Source organism: Lampris incognitus, chromosome 4 (assembly GCF_029633865.1).
Source record: "Lampris incognitus isolate fLamInc1 chromosome 4, fLamInc1.hap2, whole genome shotgun sequence".
In the NCBI taxonomy this organism is placed as follows: Eukaryota; Metazoa; Chordata; class Actinopteri; order Lampriformes; family Lampridae; genus Lampris; species Lampris incognitus.
Genome location: NC_079214.1, coordinates 23,966,373 through 23,984,608, shown reverse-complemented (window position 1 = coordinate 23,984,608; position 18,236 = coordinate 23,966,373). Strand labels below are relative to the sequence as shown.

Here is an 18,236-nt window from a genome sequence, read left to right as displayed (position 1 = left end):
AGCGGGTCAGTCTCAGATATATCTGATTCTGTGCCAGTTAAATTTACATGTATAAGCCACAGAATGGTTCAATTTGCACACACAGTGGCACAGAAAGTAACATCACAACCACACACACATACACACAAACACACACACACACGCTACAACAAATCATCGAAAACTCTCATTTACTTTGGGATAGTAAAACATGCAAGATAAAGTGGGATATACTATAATTCATTTTCGGCTGGACTTTTTTTGTACAAAAAAAACTGTCCAGTAACCAGGAGCGCTTTTATTTTGAGATTCGTTTGAGTGAGAGAAGGTCCTGTAACCTGGTGCAGTTTTGGAGGAAATGTAAAAGCTATTTAATTGTCAGTTATTTATTATGAACATACAATTTAAATTTCCAATAAAGTTACAAAAATGCTTGTGCATGCCGTCAATTATAGTTCTTAAAAAAATAGGAAAGTGCTGAACAAATAAGGAGCAAAATAATCCAGTGAGTAACAGCTGATGACTGCTCATTGCATGAAAGAGAATTTACCTGACTCACTGTATATATATATATATATATATATATATATATATATATATATATATATATATATATATATATATATATATATATATCAGAATCAGCCAAAATTGGAATCAGCAGGTCAGACTTAAAAAATCGGAAATCAGAATCGGCCAAGAAAATTGTAGTCAGTGCATCTCTAGCCTGGACTCCATGGGGGGATTTATTATGCTGCTGCTCATGGCTGATGCCCCTCCCTGTTGTGTCTAAGCACCAAAGACTATTTGACATATATTAATTTCCACTGAATCATCAAACAATCATCTTTAATTCATTCACTATGTCTGTCCTGACTGAAATAGTTTTGAAAAAAAAATTATATATCTATAAAAAAAATCAATTTTATTATTAAAATGTACCAATTGAATATAAAGCCTTAGTTGGAGCCACAAGTCTGTTTATGTGTGCACGGGTGTGTGTGCATGGGTGTGTGTGCACACGCATGCATGCGTGTGTGTGTGTGAGTGTGTGTGTGTGTCCCCTCAGGGGACAGACAATCATTTACCATCTCAGTGACTCCCACGAATGTTAGTTTGGGAGCACTTTCGCTGTTGTCTAAAGGACCAAAGAAGGGCACTCCATAGGCAGGCCTCCCACTTCGCCTATGCGTTCCCTCATCAAACCTCCCTCCACAATTCTTCTCCCGGTCTCCCTCTCGAGCCCTGGCACACAGCTGTCGCTCTTCCATCCAACTAAAATCAGCCAGACCAGTTTAGAGGTTGCCATGCAAATCCTAGCTATCCAATCAGAAAGGGTATCCAAAAAATCCAGTCCAAACAGTCCGTAAAACTTTTCTGTGCCTGCCTCACAGCGTGCCAAATGCTTTATTTTGTATTTGAATGGCTAATTCTTTTCCCTAAATGCGCAGATATAGCTTGGAAAATGACACAAAATTTAATCCCCCGGTGCTTTGATTGCATGCAGTTTTTGGCCGGTTGTCGTTTGCCAGTTGGGGGGCCGGGTGACCCCAGCCTTCCGGAGAGGTCTGTTTCCTTCACTGAGTGGTCCCATAGTGGCCATTATGGCTCTCCCTTAAGCCCTGTGGACTTTAAGCCAAGCTGGAACTGACAGCAGGGTAACTCAGGGCAACAATCAATGCTAGGACCAACATCATAGGGCCCCCTGTGTGGCTGCAGGGCGTTGAAGTAGGCTCTCATTGAATGTCTGCAGCATGGGTTCACTGTATGGGTTTACTCTTTCTGTTTTTATCCGATTTAAGTGAGCAGCTGCAAGCTGTAGGGTTTCATGGTGCTACTTCAAATGAAGAGGAATGGGGTCGTTACAGGAAGTTAAAGATGCAGAGCCACACCTTTCATGCACATGTATATATACACATGTTCATGTAAAAAATTAATAAATGGTGTCTCTTTCCCACAGTCTGTGATTCTCATTGATCCTCCCAAAAATCTCTCGGTAATTAGAATGCACTTTTTACTCAGTATGCAGTATCCGCCTCTATTTTACCGCACACGTATAGGCGTACATATACACAAACACACACGTGCAAAAACACAAACATGCACAGACACATAATAGGTGTGCAAGTGCACACATTTATCCCCCCCCCCCCCCCCCGTGTATCACAGCCTACCAAACATTACAATGTTCCGTACCACTGTCTCTCAGGCCTGTTTCGCAGTTCCCCCAGTAGTGCCAGATTCCATCAGGTACTTAATGCTTTCACCTCACATCCTATGTGTCAAGGAGTCCAAAAATGGATTGCTGGAGTGAAATTTGGCAGGGCTTTGTGTTTTGAGGTGCACTGCTGAGTACCAATTTAGTATAGAAGTTATCCACCCACTTACACACAGTGTCTACCAACTCACTCACTTCTGTGCCCCAAACCTACACAAGGCAAGGCGCACACACTTAATGCACACCCACACACACACACTGACACACACGGCAGATGAGAGCAGAGTGTCCGGATCTAGTAATAATAATCCCATGCTGTTCCCTGATGTGCGGATGTTCCGTCTGCTACACCACTGAGAGCAGTGTGCTGTATGTGCAATTCTCTCATTCTAAGTGGGATGGGGGGGGGGGGGAACCTCTAAGGGTTTAACGAGCGCGAGAAAGGGAGTCTGACAAAATGGGGTCATTATCTTGTACATATGCCATTGTGTTTGAAGTCAATGTTAATGACTGACCGTATCACTCCATATCAAGGTATTAGTAATCTTCTTTCGGCTTGTTCCCTGTTTCTCTGGGGTTGCCACAGCGGATCTTACAGTTTCCATCGGTACCCTGTGAGGGCACAGCACCGATGGTGGCCGTTATTAACCTGGGCCTCGACCGATCCAGTATGGTCTTGTCAATCCGCATAATGATTTGGCAAAATTTCACACCAGATGCCCTTCCTGACACAACCACTAACCCTATGGACGGGGGCACAGATAAAGCGCTGGATACCATCCTCAGTATTCATGGACGTGAGCCAATGCCTGCCGCCAGCTTTTCCTCCGCTTAGTAATATGTCAATAAATCAAAGTATTAGTAATAATCTTTACAAATAAACATCTCTGCAGGACACGTGAATGAAAATGTTTTTACTTCACGGTTGTGTTAACACCTGAAATTGTAAATTTTACACACATGCTTTTGGTGTTTAATACACATTAAATATCCTTATGTGGGGCGTCCAGGTAGCGTAGCAGTCTATTCTGTTTCCTACCAACACAGGGCTCGCCGGTTCGAATCCCCATGTTACCTCTGGCTTGGTAATTGGCCGTGTATGTGGATGGGAAACTGGATGTTGGTATGTGTCCTGGTCGCTGCACTAGCGTCTCTTCTGGTTGGTCAGGGTGCCTGTTCAGGGGGGGGGATAGCGTGATCTTCCCACGTCTCCCTGGTGAAACTCCTCACTGTCAGGTGAAAAGAAGTGGCTGGCAACTCCACATGTATCAGAGGAGACATGTGGTAGTCTGCAGCCCTCCCCGGATCGGCAGAGGGGGTGGAGCAGCAACCAGGATGGCTCAGAAGAGTGGGGTAATTGGCTGGATACAATTGGGGAGAAAAAGGGGGGAAAAATACAACAACAACAAAAAAAAAATCTTGTGTGTCTGGATTTGAATCCACAGTGAATAACCTTGGTTTGAAACATCTACTACACACGAGCCTCAAGGGGGATATCCTGGCCAAAAGGTTATCACCCCAAGCCAGCCCAAACACCTTCCTGTGATGGCAGAGTATTCTCAGGGGAGCCTGTGGCCTACCTCAGCTATCCTGATTATCTTCCCACCACTGTCCTCTGGCCCAGCCGTCCTTTTCTCCCCTCACTTCTCTGCAGCATCTACCTATCTCTGAGTAAGCGCTTGGTGGTTCAGTCATACTTGTCAGGATTATAGACATGGTCACTCAGTCAAGACGCTACAGCACCAATCAGAGAAGTGGGAGCGTGTTTGACGGAGTGTAAGACGACCTCTATGAAATACTAAAGTTGACGTTTTTTATTTTTTGCAAAACGGCTGTCTCTTAGCAAGACAGCATGAAATGAAATAAAATATGACATTCTCTTAACGTGAAAGTTATCCAAGCATTAAAAAGCTTTTCGACAAATCATTTAACCTACATTATTAACTTATTTCTTTGCAACATTTCTGGGACCTGTATTACCGGGACTATGCTTTTGACAGTAAACTGTATGTGAACTTGGCCTGGTTTGAGCAGGTGCCATTATCTTAAATAAAGGTGCCTTTATTTCCCAGCATTCGCTCCAGGAGAGATGTCAGTCCTTGTCCCAAGCAACCCGGCCACACATCCTGTTTCACTTGAGACCGTTACACACCTAGGCTTCCTTTTAGTGTCTCTGCTCATGAACCTGCTGTATGACAGTGTTATCAACCATCGTATTAATGGTCTCTAAGTTAATGTGCTGCTGCAGGCCTGACCATCATGATATGCATGTAAATGATGGATGACAGTAATTTCTCTGCATTTCTATTGGGCTGTGACTCAAGCTACTAGTCACACACACACACACACACACACACACACACACACACACACATATATATATATATACACACTCACCGGCCACTTTATTAGGCACACCTGTCCAACTGCTCGTTAACACAAATTTCTAATCAGCCAATCACATGGCAGCAACTCAATGCATTTAGGCATGTAGACATGGTCAAGACGATCTGCTGCAGTTCAAACCGAGCATCAGAATGGGGAAGAAAGGTGATTTAAGTGACTTTGAACGTGGCATGGTTGTTGGTGCCAGACGGGCTGGTCTGAGTATTTCAGAAACTGCTGATCTACTGGGATTTTCACGCACAACCATCTCTAGGGTTTACAGAGAAAGGTCCGAAAAAGAGAAAATATCCAGTGAGCAGCAGTTCTGTGGGCGAAAATGCCTTGTTGATGCCAGAGGTCAGAGGAGAATGGCCAGACTGGTTCGACTGATAGAAAGGCAACAGTAACTCAAATAACCACTCATTACAACCGAGGTATGCAGAAGAGCATCTCTGAACGCACAACACGTCGAACCTTGAGGCAGATGGGCTACAGCAGCAGAAGACCACACCGGGTGCCACTCCTGTCAGCTAAGAACAGGAAACTGAGGCTACAATTCGCACAGGCTCACCAAAATTCGACAATAGAAGATTGGAAAAACGTTGCCTGGTCTGATGAGTCTCGATTTCTGCTGCGACATTCGGATGGTAGGGTCAGAATTTGGCGTCAACAACATGAAAGCATGGATCCATCCTGCCTTGTATCAACGGTTCAGGCTGGTGGTAGTGGTGTAATGGTGTGGGGGATATTTTCTTGGCACACTTTGGGCCCCTTAGTACCAATTGAGCATCGTGTCAACGCCACAGCCTACCTGAGTATTGTTGCTGACCATGTCCATCCCTTTATGGCCACAGTGTTCCCATCTTCTGATGGCTACTTCCAGCAGGATAACGCGCCATGTCATAAAGCTCGAATCATCTCAGACTGGTTTCTTGAACATGACAATGAGTTCACTGTACTCAAATGGCCTCCACAGTCACCAGATCTCAATCCAATAGAGCACCTTTGGGATGTGGTGGACCGGGAGATTCGCATCATGGATGTGCAGCCGACAAATCTGCAGCAACTGCGTGATGCTATCATGTCGATATGGACCAAACTCTCTGAGGAATGTTTCCAGTACCTTGTTGAATCTATGCCACGAAGGATTAAGGCAGTTCTGAAGGCAAAAGGGGGTCCAACCCGGTACTAGCAAGGTGTACCGAATAAAGTGGCCAGTGAGTGTATATAATCCAGTGATTCAAATACATTCTTCATGAGACAGTACAAGCCTGTTTGATGACATAAGCCTATATATGCCATAAGCATATATACACACACACACACACACACACACACACACCAATCAGCCAAAACATTAAAACCACTGCTGACAAGTGAAATGAACAACATTGATTATGTCGTTACAACACACAGAAGAGCTACTGTAGCTCAAATTGCTGAAAAAGTCAATGCTGGCTATGATAGACAGGTGTCAGGACACAGTGCAATGCAGCTTGCTGTGTATGGGGCTGCGTAGCTGCAGACCAGTCAGAGTGCCCATGACTATCCCCCCCCAACCCCCATCCCCCTGTCCACTGCCCAAGGCGCCTACAATGGGCACGTGAGCATCAGAACTGGACCATGGAGCACTGAAAGAAGATGGCCTGCTCTGATGAATCACATTTTCTTTTACATCATATAGATAGATGGCTGTGTACTTGTGTGTCGTTTACCTGGGGAAGAGATGGCACCAGGATGTATTGTGGGAAGAAGGCAAGCTGGCAGAGGCAGTGTGATGCTCTGGGCAATGTTCTACTGGGAAACCCTGGGTCCTGGCATTCATGTGGATGTTACTTTGACATGTACCACCTACCTAAACATCGTTGCAGACCAGGTACACCCCTTCATGGCAAAAAGCTTCCCTGAGGGCAGTGGCCTCTTTTGGTTGGACAATACAACCTGCCACACTGCAAAAATTGTTCAGGAATGGTTTGAGGAACATGACAAAGAGTTCAAGGTGTTGCCTTGGTCTCCAAATTCCCCAGATCTCAACCCAATCGAGCATGCGTGGGATGTGCTGGAAAAACTAGTCTGATCCATGGAGGCCCCGCTTTGCAACTTACAGGACCTAAACGTCTTGGTGCCAGATACCAGAGGACACCTTCAGAGGTCTTTTGGAGTCCATGCCTTGATGGGTCAGGGCTGTTTTGGTGGCACGAGGAGGACTGACACAATATTAGGCAGGTGGTTTTAATGTTTTGGCTGATCGGTGTATTTGTTTTTGCACAAAGCAGTAAGAGGAAAAAAAGAAACACCTACATGGTATTCATGAAATGTCCGCACAGGATAATTTTGTTCTTACCCACTTGAGTATGTTGATGAATTGCATTTTATTTTAAATTGCATGTGCGTGCCAGGAATTTTGCAAATAGTATAAGGAAACACCCTAATAAAACTATATAGGGGCAGCAGACTTAAGTGCCGCGTGCAAACCACAAACCAACAAGCCACTGCAATTTGACAGGTAACGGACAGACAAAAGAAGAAAAGATAAATAGGGGAAAAAATGGAGACAAATATAACTTTGCTTTCCATTTATTCTGTAAAACACTTAAAGGAACTTTTGCCCATAGCTTTACATGAAAACAACATTCCAGTTGTCCAATGTTTGAATAAAATCTTAAAATATATAAAATATTAAATACTCAATTGTTAAAGTACAATATGAGCCATGACACCTTCTTCCTTTTAGTGTTGAGGGGGGCTTTTCAAGTTCTTCCGCTCCTCCGCTAGCCATGACTGTCACTGGGCTTTTTGCAGCGCGAGCATCCCTGATTGATTCGTTGGGATTCAACATGCCCTCTTCACGTGAACACACAACGGCTTTTTTGTATAATCAACCAGTCAGTGCACTTCAGGGTAAAACACAGCACGCATCTGTCCTTTTTTTTCATTTTTTTGGAATTTCCCCCCATTTTTTTCTCCCCAACCATACCCGGCCAATTAGCTCACTCTTCTGAGCCATCCTGGTCACTGCTCCACCCCCTCTGCCAATCTGAGGAGGGCTGCAGACTACCACATGCCTCCTCCGATACATGTGGAGTCGCCAGCCGCTTCTTTTCACCTGACAGTGAGGAGTTTCACCAGGGGGACGTAGCACATGGGAGGATCACGCTACCCCCCCCCCCCAAACAGGTGCCCCGATCGACCAGAGGAGGCGCTAGTGCAGCGAATAGGACACATACCCACATCCGGCTTCCCACCCGCAGACACAGCCAATTGTGTCTGTAGGGACGCCCGACCAAGCCGACGGTAACACAGGGATTCAAACCGGCAATCCCTGTGTTGGTAGGCATTGAAATAGACCGCTATGCTACCCAGACGCCCCCAGCACAAGTCTGTCTTGTCTCTCTTTTCACTGCAACTCTGCATCGAGATTTAGGGGATTATTTCTTTGAAAAGCAACAGCAGCAGTAAAACTTAATTTCACTATGATAGTTACATTTTGCAATTAATCCGCGGTTCACATGCGTGCCGAACCATGGGGGACGATCCATATGCATCACAGATCAACTATTAACCCACTATTTTCCATCATCATTAATAATATTTCACAGCACAAAACCCAAGTTAGTTTTTAGGCATATTGGCTTACATGTGGTCTAGGACACTCCTACATTTTGACCTTATTTAAGAACAAGGCAGAAGTACGCATGTACTGATGAATGCCACAAAAGTTCTTAAATTGTTCACACGCACAATTTAAGATCAAATCTGTATGCGTACACATGATTCATACGTGTGGTCCAATGTCTTTGATTGGAGAAAGGTATTATGATGTGTTTTTGATAACTCACTTATAAGTATTTGTTGTAATCCTCTGCAGCCAAGCAAAGTACTGCCTGTGGTCCATATTGTCTGTTAGCCGACTCCGTCTGAGACCGCTAAAGAGCTTATGGCTGCGGATCATAAGAACTGCTGTCTGTTCTTGCAGGGCCCTGTAAGGCCATGTCTCAAACAAAGGCTTTTTACTGGAAAGAGCTCATGAGCAGACTAAGTGATTTGTGTCCGTTTGTCTTACAGTCTCTCTGGCTGACCCATAGAGACAGATACACTCCCATTCCCACACAAACATACAATACAATTCCTAAACCGCTACAATCCATACACATGTCGATGTGGTGGCATGTGCTTTTGTGCTACCTGTGTAAGATTTGATGTTGGTATTTTAATGTGCAAAATATTTATTATTATATTAATCATATTTATTATTAATCATATTAAATTTATTGTGGTATTGTGGAAACAATTTATTCACTCACTCACTCACACACACACACACACACCATTTAGCTATGCATCTGTGGACTCTCGGGCTATTTAGCTCTGTCAGCGTTGTAGCTCTTGTCCTGTGTTCCCCGTCAAGGTGACTTCCACACTGTAGCTCAGCAGAGCCATAAAGCCAACTCCCTCTCCCTTCCTCTTCCGCCACACAAACACACACACGCACACACACACGCACACACACACACGCACACACACTGACAGATTCACCCAAGTGTTGTTTTTTTTTAACGTTTATCTTTTCTTTTTTTTTCTCTAGAGATGCAAAAACCCCTCAAAGCATTTTCTTTGTCCTGCTCTTTCTGTACATCTCTTGCCTCCTCTTGCCGTTTCCATCATTGCAGGAGATAACAAGGACGCCAAGAAAACAAGTGGAAGATTTCTCAGACACAATCAATATCTTCCCCGCAATCTCACTGCTTTTAGCCACTGTCTAACTTTAGCTCTGGCTCAAAGCCAGCTCATGTGCACCTGAGCCTCTGCTTTCATCTCAGGGCCAGAATCATCCCCCCACTCTCCACACACACACACACACACACACACACACACATACAAGCACACACAAGCACATACAGACACAGACACTCATGATAACATACACATGTGCCTATCACTGCAAAATGGATGCTGCAGTATTTGGTTAACTGCTCTATGAGGTTGTGTGGGGGGGGCGGGGGGAGCTCATTTGTTTGTGTTTTTATCTTTGTGAATGTAATGACGTTTATGCATGTCCACAATGATTGTCTATATAAAGTTAAGTTCATGTGATTGCGTGTGAGAGGGTGTGTGAGCACAAATGGGTCATTGACCTCTGTCTACAGCAGGTCATCTATTTTTGGTCCAGGTTAATTCTCAGCACAGGAGCTGTGCTAATTTTCTCTTTCTTTCTTTCTCTCTCTCTCTCTCTCTCTCTCTCTCTCTCTCTCTCTCTCTCTCTCTCTCTCTCTCTCTCTCTCTCTCTCTCTCTCTCTCTCTCTCTCTCTCTCTCTCTCTCTCTCTCTCTCTCTCTCTCTCTCTCTCAGCTTAATTAAGAGGAGTTAACAGGCTCGACTCTGAGCACACATTTACATGCTTTCTTTTGCACAATCTGGCTGGCACACCTACTTTAAGATGGGTTTGTGGCAGCCAGTGTCAGCAAAGCAACCACACTGACACAAAAACAAATACATGTGCACGCAGACACACACACACGCTTGCACACACACACACAAACAGACAGGTAGCACATACTATTAAACAAATTGTTAATAAATACGATACACAAGGTAAAACTACTAAATATGAAACATTAAGTTTTGTCACATTTGTCCCCTAAAAAAATCAGATCCGAACAGAATTCAAACAGAATTGTAATCTGGACGGTTCATATTTGTTCAGATAAACAGCTCTCTGCAAAACTACAGTACCAGCATAGAGAACTAAAGGGCCTAATCCAAGCATAGGCAACCATGTGACATGGCGTGCCATGAGTTTCCAGGTTTTCCATCCAACCAGTCACTACACCAGATGATTTCACTGATTAATCTGCGTCACTACACCAGATGATTTCACTGATTAATCTGTGCCACTACACCAGATGATTTTACTTATTAATCTGTGCCACTACACCAGATGATTTTACTGATTAATCTGCATCACTACACCAGATGATTTCACTGATTAATCTGTGCCACTACACCAGATGATTTTACTTATTAATCTGTGCCACTACACCAGATGATTTTACTTATTAATCTGTGCCACTACACCAGATGATTTTACTGATTAATCTGCATCACTACACCAGATGATTTCACTGATTAATCTGTGCCACTACACCAGATGATTTTACTTATTAATCTGTGCCACTACACCAGATGATTTTACTTATTAATCTGTGCCACTACACCAGGTGATTTTACTGACTAATCTGTGTCACTACACCAGGTGATTTTACTTATTAATCTGTGCCACTACATCAGGTGATTTCACTGATCAACACACCTTTAATCCAAGAGGACAGATTAATCAGTAAAATCATCTGGTGTAGTGACTGGCTGAATGGAAAACCTACATAGGCTGAATCCAAACGTCCTCCCTCCGGACTTTTGGACTGAGCCCTCGCGTACTGTGATGTGTTCACCATCATCACGTCAAGTCTGGGAGGGCGCCAGACTGCAAGGCTATAAACGCTGCTCATAGAGGCCTCAAGTCTGTTTCACGCATTGCTTTGGAAATGTTCGCGCATCAACTGAACTCATGTACACAGTGATCGCTGCAATATTTGCCCATGTAATCACTGTACACCTTACATGACACCAGAGATTTGACTTGACTTAACCAGAGGCCAAGGGTTGTTTTACCCTCTATCCCCTTTTAATTTTCTCCCATTTCTTTTTGGCTTGCTCACTGGGCACAAGACCATTTAGCTTCATTTCATTGTGAATTTTTCTGGGAAGAATCCACAATATTCCACAATGACGTAATTTTACAGAATGGCTCTTTAATTTTCTCATGATATGCATAATGAAACATGTGCCACTATTCACTATTCCATGCACAGCTTTTTACAGGGTAGGCAGCAATAATAAAATGCATTTTGATTACCTCTATAGCCTTTACTTCTACATATTTCTGGATCATGATGTGGTTGAATATTATTTCTGGCCTACATGATTCAAGTAATATTTAAATACAGTAATTGTTTTGCACATTCATAATAAGTTTGGTTTGTTTATTTAGTCGGCAATTGTCAAATTATGTCCATATTACAATGAATTTTGATTAATTAAATCAGTGAAGTCCTGTGAAGTCTGCACCCCAAGCAGACTCTCTGGAAGTTTGCAGAAAGTCTGCTTGAGGCCCCTCGTGGACTAGATAAATGGTGGATTTGGACTGTCCTCAGCACTCGCAGACTTCCCAGGAACCCGTCCACAAAGACCAGGAGTCTGCAAAGTACAGAAGTCCAGACATTTGCATTCAGCCACACTCATCATGGCACTCCATCGCACATGGTCGCTCATGCCTGGTAATGTCATAGTGAGATACAAAATGGAGGTCAGTGAATGAATATTTCATTAGACCCTGACTGTGGTCCCATTGAATTTTATTTGAGCATTTACCAGAAAAAGACATATCTAACCCCCTTTAAAGTGTCATTAAACAATATTATCCATTTACTACCATTGGAGTTGTTTGGGCTAAAAAATAACTGTCATGTGTCCTCACAGGAAGTTTGGTTCTGGTGCCTCTAGCTTCAGAGCCTATTTAAAGGGAAATTTTGCTGGTTTATGTGGATGTCCAATCAGTGTTGATGGCAAATGTAGGCAATTGAAACAACAAATTCCTCTGTGCTTGCTATGCTGCCCGAGAGTTCTCCTGGTCTTGCAGCCATGCCGAGCAGTGCCTACATGTACCAGGATGCATTGTGCGCAAACTTCTGACAAAACAATTTCTGACAAACAACCCCCAAATTCTTCCAAAGCCCGCCCAGCTCTTGGAGGTGGGCGTTGTTTGCGGTTCTGTGTACAGAGAACGGCATCTTCAATTCTTCGCTCTTCGATCAGAAAATCAAAAAAGCGACAAATTGGAATAGTTTCATTGACAACAAACATGCCTTCTCGCTGTATCGTGCCTGGATGCGACAACTACAGAAAGAAGAGAGAGGAGGGAGTAAGTGTAAGCTACCACCGATTACCAACAGATGTTGAAGTTGAACGGTGCAAAGAATGGCTCCGAGCGATAAAAAAAACCCAAGTATGATGAGAATGCACTGACATCAGTATTGGGAAATCTTCGGGTATGTTCTTTGCATTTTGCAGCAGATGACTACAACAGGGACAGCTATTTCAACTGTGCAATACTCTGGTGTATATTTATACTGCATTAGTACTGCATTCATATTCTGCAAATATTTTTACATATTTCTTATTTTCTGTATATATTGTTGTTATATATGGTAGTATAATGCACATATTTTTACATAATTCTTATTTTTCTATTTTTCTTATAATTGCACTTATGCTTATGTATATATTTTCTCATGAGCAACTCTAACTTGACCCAATTTCCCCTCGACGATCAGTACGGTATTTCTGATTCTGACTATGTGTATAGTTTTTCTTAGCCATGCAAAACCTGGAATAGTCACTGAGTTTGAAATGGGTGTTGTTCAAAATGTATTTTCAAGCAGTCAGGCCAGGCTACAGATAGATCTATACTTAGCACAAAAAGTAAGGAAATTTGTGTTTGGTAGATTATTTCTTTGTTGTAACAATGCTTCTTGGCAATAAATGTTATACCGTTGGAAAGCCTGTTTATTTCCCTTTTAAATGGTGCCACATTTGTAAGGAACATGCATTTGTGGGATGAGCAACAGAGCTGAGTATGTGGGTTGCACCCATGAAAAATTTGCCAAATCTTCTCTGCCAATGCCAAACAGCTTATTTTGCTGTTGCTATTGACTCATGTTTTGAGTTTCTGGTACCCCAGGTGCTGACAATCAGGTGCCTGATATAAGACTTACTGCCAAGAAGCATTGTTACAACAAAGAAATAATCTACCAAACACAAATTTCCTTACGTTTTGTGCTAAGTTTAGTTACCTTTGAAATAACGCATCTTGGCCTTGGAGAGAGCACTGGCATTTACTGAAACTTTGTTTTTGTTTTGTTTTTTCAAAAATGCAATACAGATTTTGTATCATGCATTGACATTTCATCCTTTTTGGTCTTTATAAAGACCAAAAAACTTTTGCTCTCTTCAGATGATATTGTCTGCAGAGAGCAAAAGACAGGAAAGAGGGTGGTTATTCATCAGGAAGCTTCATGTACTGTAACATTAGCAGCTATTGTAAACACTAAACACAATGGTGATTGTAATTGCACGTTACCTAAGTGAAGACCATAACGTAAGAGTGACGTCGTGGGTCCCACGGGATGTCCCGATCCGATCCACGGCATCGGTATCGGGTCGATACTGGCCCAGAATGCTGGATCGGATATCGAAGGGGAGGAAAAAAACATGATCCGATACCTGTCCGATACAATCCATGGGGAAATCTAGCATAAACCATCGCCTAAATGCTTATATATTATTTCTTCGTCATCTTCGTCTTTTTCTTAGTCGTCGTCGTCTTCTTCTTCTCACGGTTTACTGCATACCGCCACCTACTGTACAAGTGTAACATCTTCTTTCTGGCTTCTTCATATTAGCACTTCCCGTGCCGCGCACCGCGGCGCAGCGTGTCAAGTGATAACAAACGGTAGTAGAATTAGTCGCATGTGTACGAACGTTAACTACTTGTGGAATAGTCATGTAAGTGGTGTGGACGTATTTCAGAGGGGGGAAAAAATCCAACAGCCGAATGCAAAATTCAAAAATAAAGCAGCTAGGTCAGTAAAGCCAGTTTAAACTGTTTGTTAATGTTATGTTATTTATTTGGAATGTTATACATATTTAAGTTGTGTTTCACATTGCCATTTGCACATAGCTGCACTATAAGGGATAGTTCTGTATATGTTTTTTTTACTATGCTGACTACTGATTGTTTTGACTTTAAACCTGTTGGTCGCTTTAAGTACTGCAGTACTTTTTGAAAAAATTTTACGTAGCGTTTGAATAAAGGGTGGCAGTCTTTCATAACCAACTGTTGTTGTTGACTATATACTGGGGAAGTATTTGTTCGTTCTCCATTTGAGTGAGATGTTTTAGGTTGGTAATTGGCTATCATAAGCAAAGCGCTTCCGTGTATTGTATTACTATTATTATTATTATTAATGTTATTACTTGTACATGCAAGGGGCTGGCGTGACAGAGGAAGATGCAGAGGACAGGAAGAGAAGGAAACAGATCATCCGCTGTGGCGACCCCTAACTGGAGCAGCTGAGAATAGTAGTAGTAGTAGTAGTAGTAGTAGTAGAAGAGTAAAACAAAATATCGGATTGATATCGGTGTCGGCAGATAGCCAAAGCCGTGGTATCGGTATCGGAAGTGAAAAGTGGTATCGAGACATCTCTGGGCAACTTTTCGACCAATATGATAGGGCAATGTGCTTGCCAAACGGAAATTTAGTGAGACGTGGGAAAATATTGTAGCGAATTCGGGGGACATCGCAACCACAGAAACTGCCGCGGCCGGGAAGCAAACCCGTATCGCCCGCACCGCAGGAGACATCGCTAACCGCTAGACTAAAGGATCAGCCCCGCGAGTCAGCGGCCAGCATGTCTTCTTACCCATGCACGTTACAATATACTACTGTGGGAGTGCAGGAATGAGGAGACGGAGAGATCGAGTCGAGTCAATTCTGTTTACTCGCCACACAAAACGACACCGATACAGCGCAATCTCTCGTGGCAACCTGTTAACCGCTAGGCTGCTGCAAACATGGCTCACCCCGGAAACTCTAAGCAGTGCCTACGTCAGCACTCTGAATGTCCGCCTTAAAGGAGCAGCAGCCCCTGGTGAATCTACCCTCATTTGTGTATCACCACGCTACAGAATTTATCTGGGTAACACGAGGTTGCCACACAATCAGCACAAACGTTTTGAGAAAACCGCTAGTCCAACGTTGCCGTGTACACTTGCCTATAACTATTACTTTGTTGCAGATGTCTTCACGGGTACAAAAATTAATGCCCAAACTCCAAAACACCCGGAAATATACTAGTCAGAACCGAACCAGACCCGTCTATTATTTCAAAGCTGGGAGCTGGACCCATGCAGAACCGAGAACTATCGGACTCGAACCCAGCCGGCACCGATTTCACTGCTGATTACTTTTAACAAGTTAATGTTAATTTACAAGTTGTCAAAACAAAACTTTGTGTCTTACCGATTGCCTTCTTTTCTGTGCCTGGCCGTGACGCATGTAAACCATCCTCCTTGCCATGAGAATTGTTAAAATACAGCCAGATTTTCTGTTATTCCAGCATGGCTAAACCATTTCAGCTTAAAAGTCGACTTGCTGTCACGGTGACGGATGACAAATGCAACTCGTTTAAAACCAGCTTTGCAGTTTTGTTGCAGCTAGCATAATAAAGATAACTGTAAACTACTAATAAGACACATTAGTCCCTAGCTAACGGGTCTGACCCTTTAGTCGAGCGGTTAGTGATGTCGCCTTGTGGTGCAGTACACTTCGCATCGAATCCCGCACCGGGCAAGAAAATAACCAGTTACATAACTATTTGTCATGTTTATTATAACAACCGCTCGTTCGTTGCTACGGCTGCTAGCGTTAGCATTGCTAATTTCCCGCCTCTCTCTGTTCTGACGATATGTGCTACGGTTCTGTGCATGGTTAGGTGAGTGTTAGGATTTGGGTTAGACTGCTCGATTCGCGCTTCGGTAGCATTTTTCGGCAAGGCAGCATAAATCGTCAGAACACCCGGTTTTCATGTATCCATTCGGGTATTACACATAATGTTAAAACCAGGACCCGCGGTAATAGTGTAAACTACAAAACACTCAATGGCTGGTCGGCTGAAATATTCGTTACTTTAGCCGAGCGGTCCGCAATGTCGCTTTGAGGCGCAGTGCGCGTTGGGTCGAATCCCGCAGCGGGCATTCATTGAGCTACATTACAATAAGAAAGGACATGGCCCGGACCCAATTCACCGTATGAAACGTGGATCCAAACCCGTACGGGTCCCGGCCTTAGGGTTCGGGTGAACCCGTGAAGACGTCTACTTGAGCTCTGCTTCTGGATGATCCCCGCCAGCCATATCCTCTTGCTCGGCTAATGCAGCAGCAGCCTCGGCCTCTCTCCGCTGCATGTCTTTAGTCGTATACTCTGGCTCGAATAAATCCGGCTGAACATCCAAGCCAGCCAAAACACTGTCAGATGTATCGTAGTCCATAAGACTCTCTGCTCTCATATTTTTGGGTGATATTTTCACTGTTGGAAACGTTTGCTAGTTTGCAATACAAGGTGAAGAAAACGAGGAAGTTTTGTTTTGATTGACATCTAGAGCACGCCCCCTGGCTGAGGCACAGGCGGGGGGGGGGGAAACTTGCCTGTAGTTTTTCCTTGTCACCAACTACGTCACTGACACGTCAAATGACGGCACTGGTGCGGGAAGAAGAACAGATTTTTCAGCCACGTCCCAGAGACCAAGAGAACATGGGCAACAACTGCAGGTGTTTTTCACACTATCCCCAATTTGGATAGATAGAGATATGGTTGAAAATCGGCGAAGTGGTCCTTTAATGTTCCTAAATTTAGACTAAACTGCCAAATAATAAATAACCCTTACTATAAAGTGAAATCTGAGAATCAGACTCAGGGATAATTTTCATTTTTAAGGAGCTGTTTTGTTTTGGGCTTTTTTGTTTTTTACCCCAGCCACACCCACACTGGAACTCACACATTTTATTTGCCAGGCTATATGCTCCCTATTACTGCAAGCAAATAGAAGTCCATCAGTTCGCAGCACTCTCCTATTCCTTAAAACTCCCCCGAAACTACCATCAACAACACACTCACCTCCATAAGATACATTAATTCTTAGAGAATCTGTTACCATAGAATGACACTTAAAAAAAAAAGAAAAGAAGAAAATAAAATAAATAGTTCAAGCTTCACATTCCAGGCATGAAATTGAATTTATCTGTCAAGAACTAGGTTTCCTTTGACCACAGTTTGAAATAAGCCTCTCATCAAATAAACACAAACACATCAGCTTTCCTAGCATGAATGGTTGCCAGCTTGTATTACACTGTAGATTAGAGAACGTAATCACACAATTTGTCTTTGGTCCCATCATACCACACACAGATTTACTTTGTCACACATACACATGCATGCAGGACTACAATTCTATGGCTGTTTAGAGACTACAAAGAATCACAAGCTAGCTTGTACAACCCAACTTCATCCTTAAAACAGCTGCATCCAAACCACGTTGCCCCACCTGGCACACTCAAGACTGGCAGACTCCTGTTTGCACACTGACAAACTCCTCTCCTTCTGCCTGACACTAAATCACACACGAAAGTGAGTCACAATAACCTTCACAGTGCCCTCCAACGCTGAGCCCAAATCATCACGGAAATACTCCAAGTGGTTCCTGATTCCGAGCCATCTTACCTTTGTGACAGTCATGCAGAATCAGTGGGTGAGGTGCAGGCCGGTGTCCCCTTGAAGCAGAGAGCAACGCCGCAGGAGTGATGAGAGAAGAGGAGGAGAGGGCAGCTCTGCTGAGCACGCAGCAGAGAAGGGTTTGGGGGGGGGGGAGTGAGAGAGTGAGAGAGAGAGGAGGGGACAGACAGGTTAGTATGTCTGGCTCACTAACTACGGAGGGGCTGATTGCTGCTGCAGTGAAGTAATGGCTGGCAGTCAGCATGCGGCG

The 18,236-nt window shown here is 43.6% G+C and overlaps 1 protein-coding gene across 1 annotated transcript in view; it reads right to left on the bottom strand.

Moving 5' to 3' along the window:
- The window catches only part of coro2ba (coronin, actin binding protein, 2Ba), a 77,424-nt gene that overhangs the window by 58,988 nt on the left and 200 nt on the right, over positions 1 to 18,236 (bottom strand). The window contains exon 1 of the mRNA XM_056278152.1: positions 17,975 to 18,236. This exon is cut by the window's right edge and continues 200 nt beyond it. Within this exon, the coding sequence (XP_056134127.1) occupies positions 17,975 to 17,989 (15 nt within the window). The 5' untranslated portion in view covers positions 17,990 to 18,236. The remainder of the gene's footprint in view (positions 1 to 17,974) is intronic.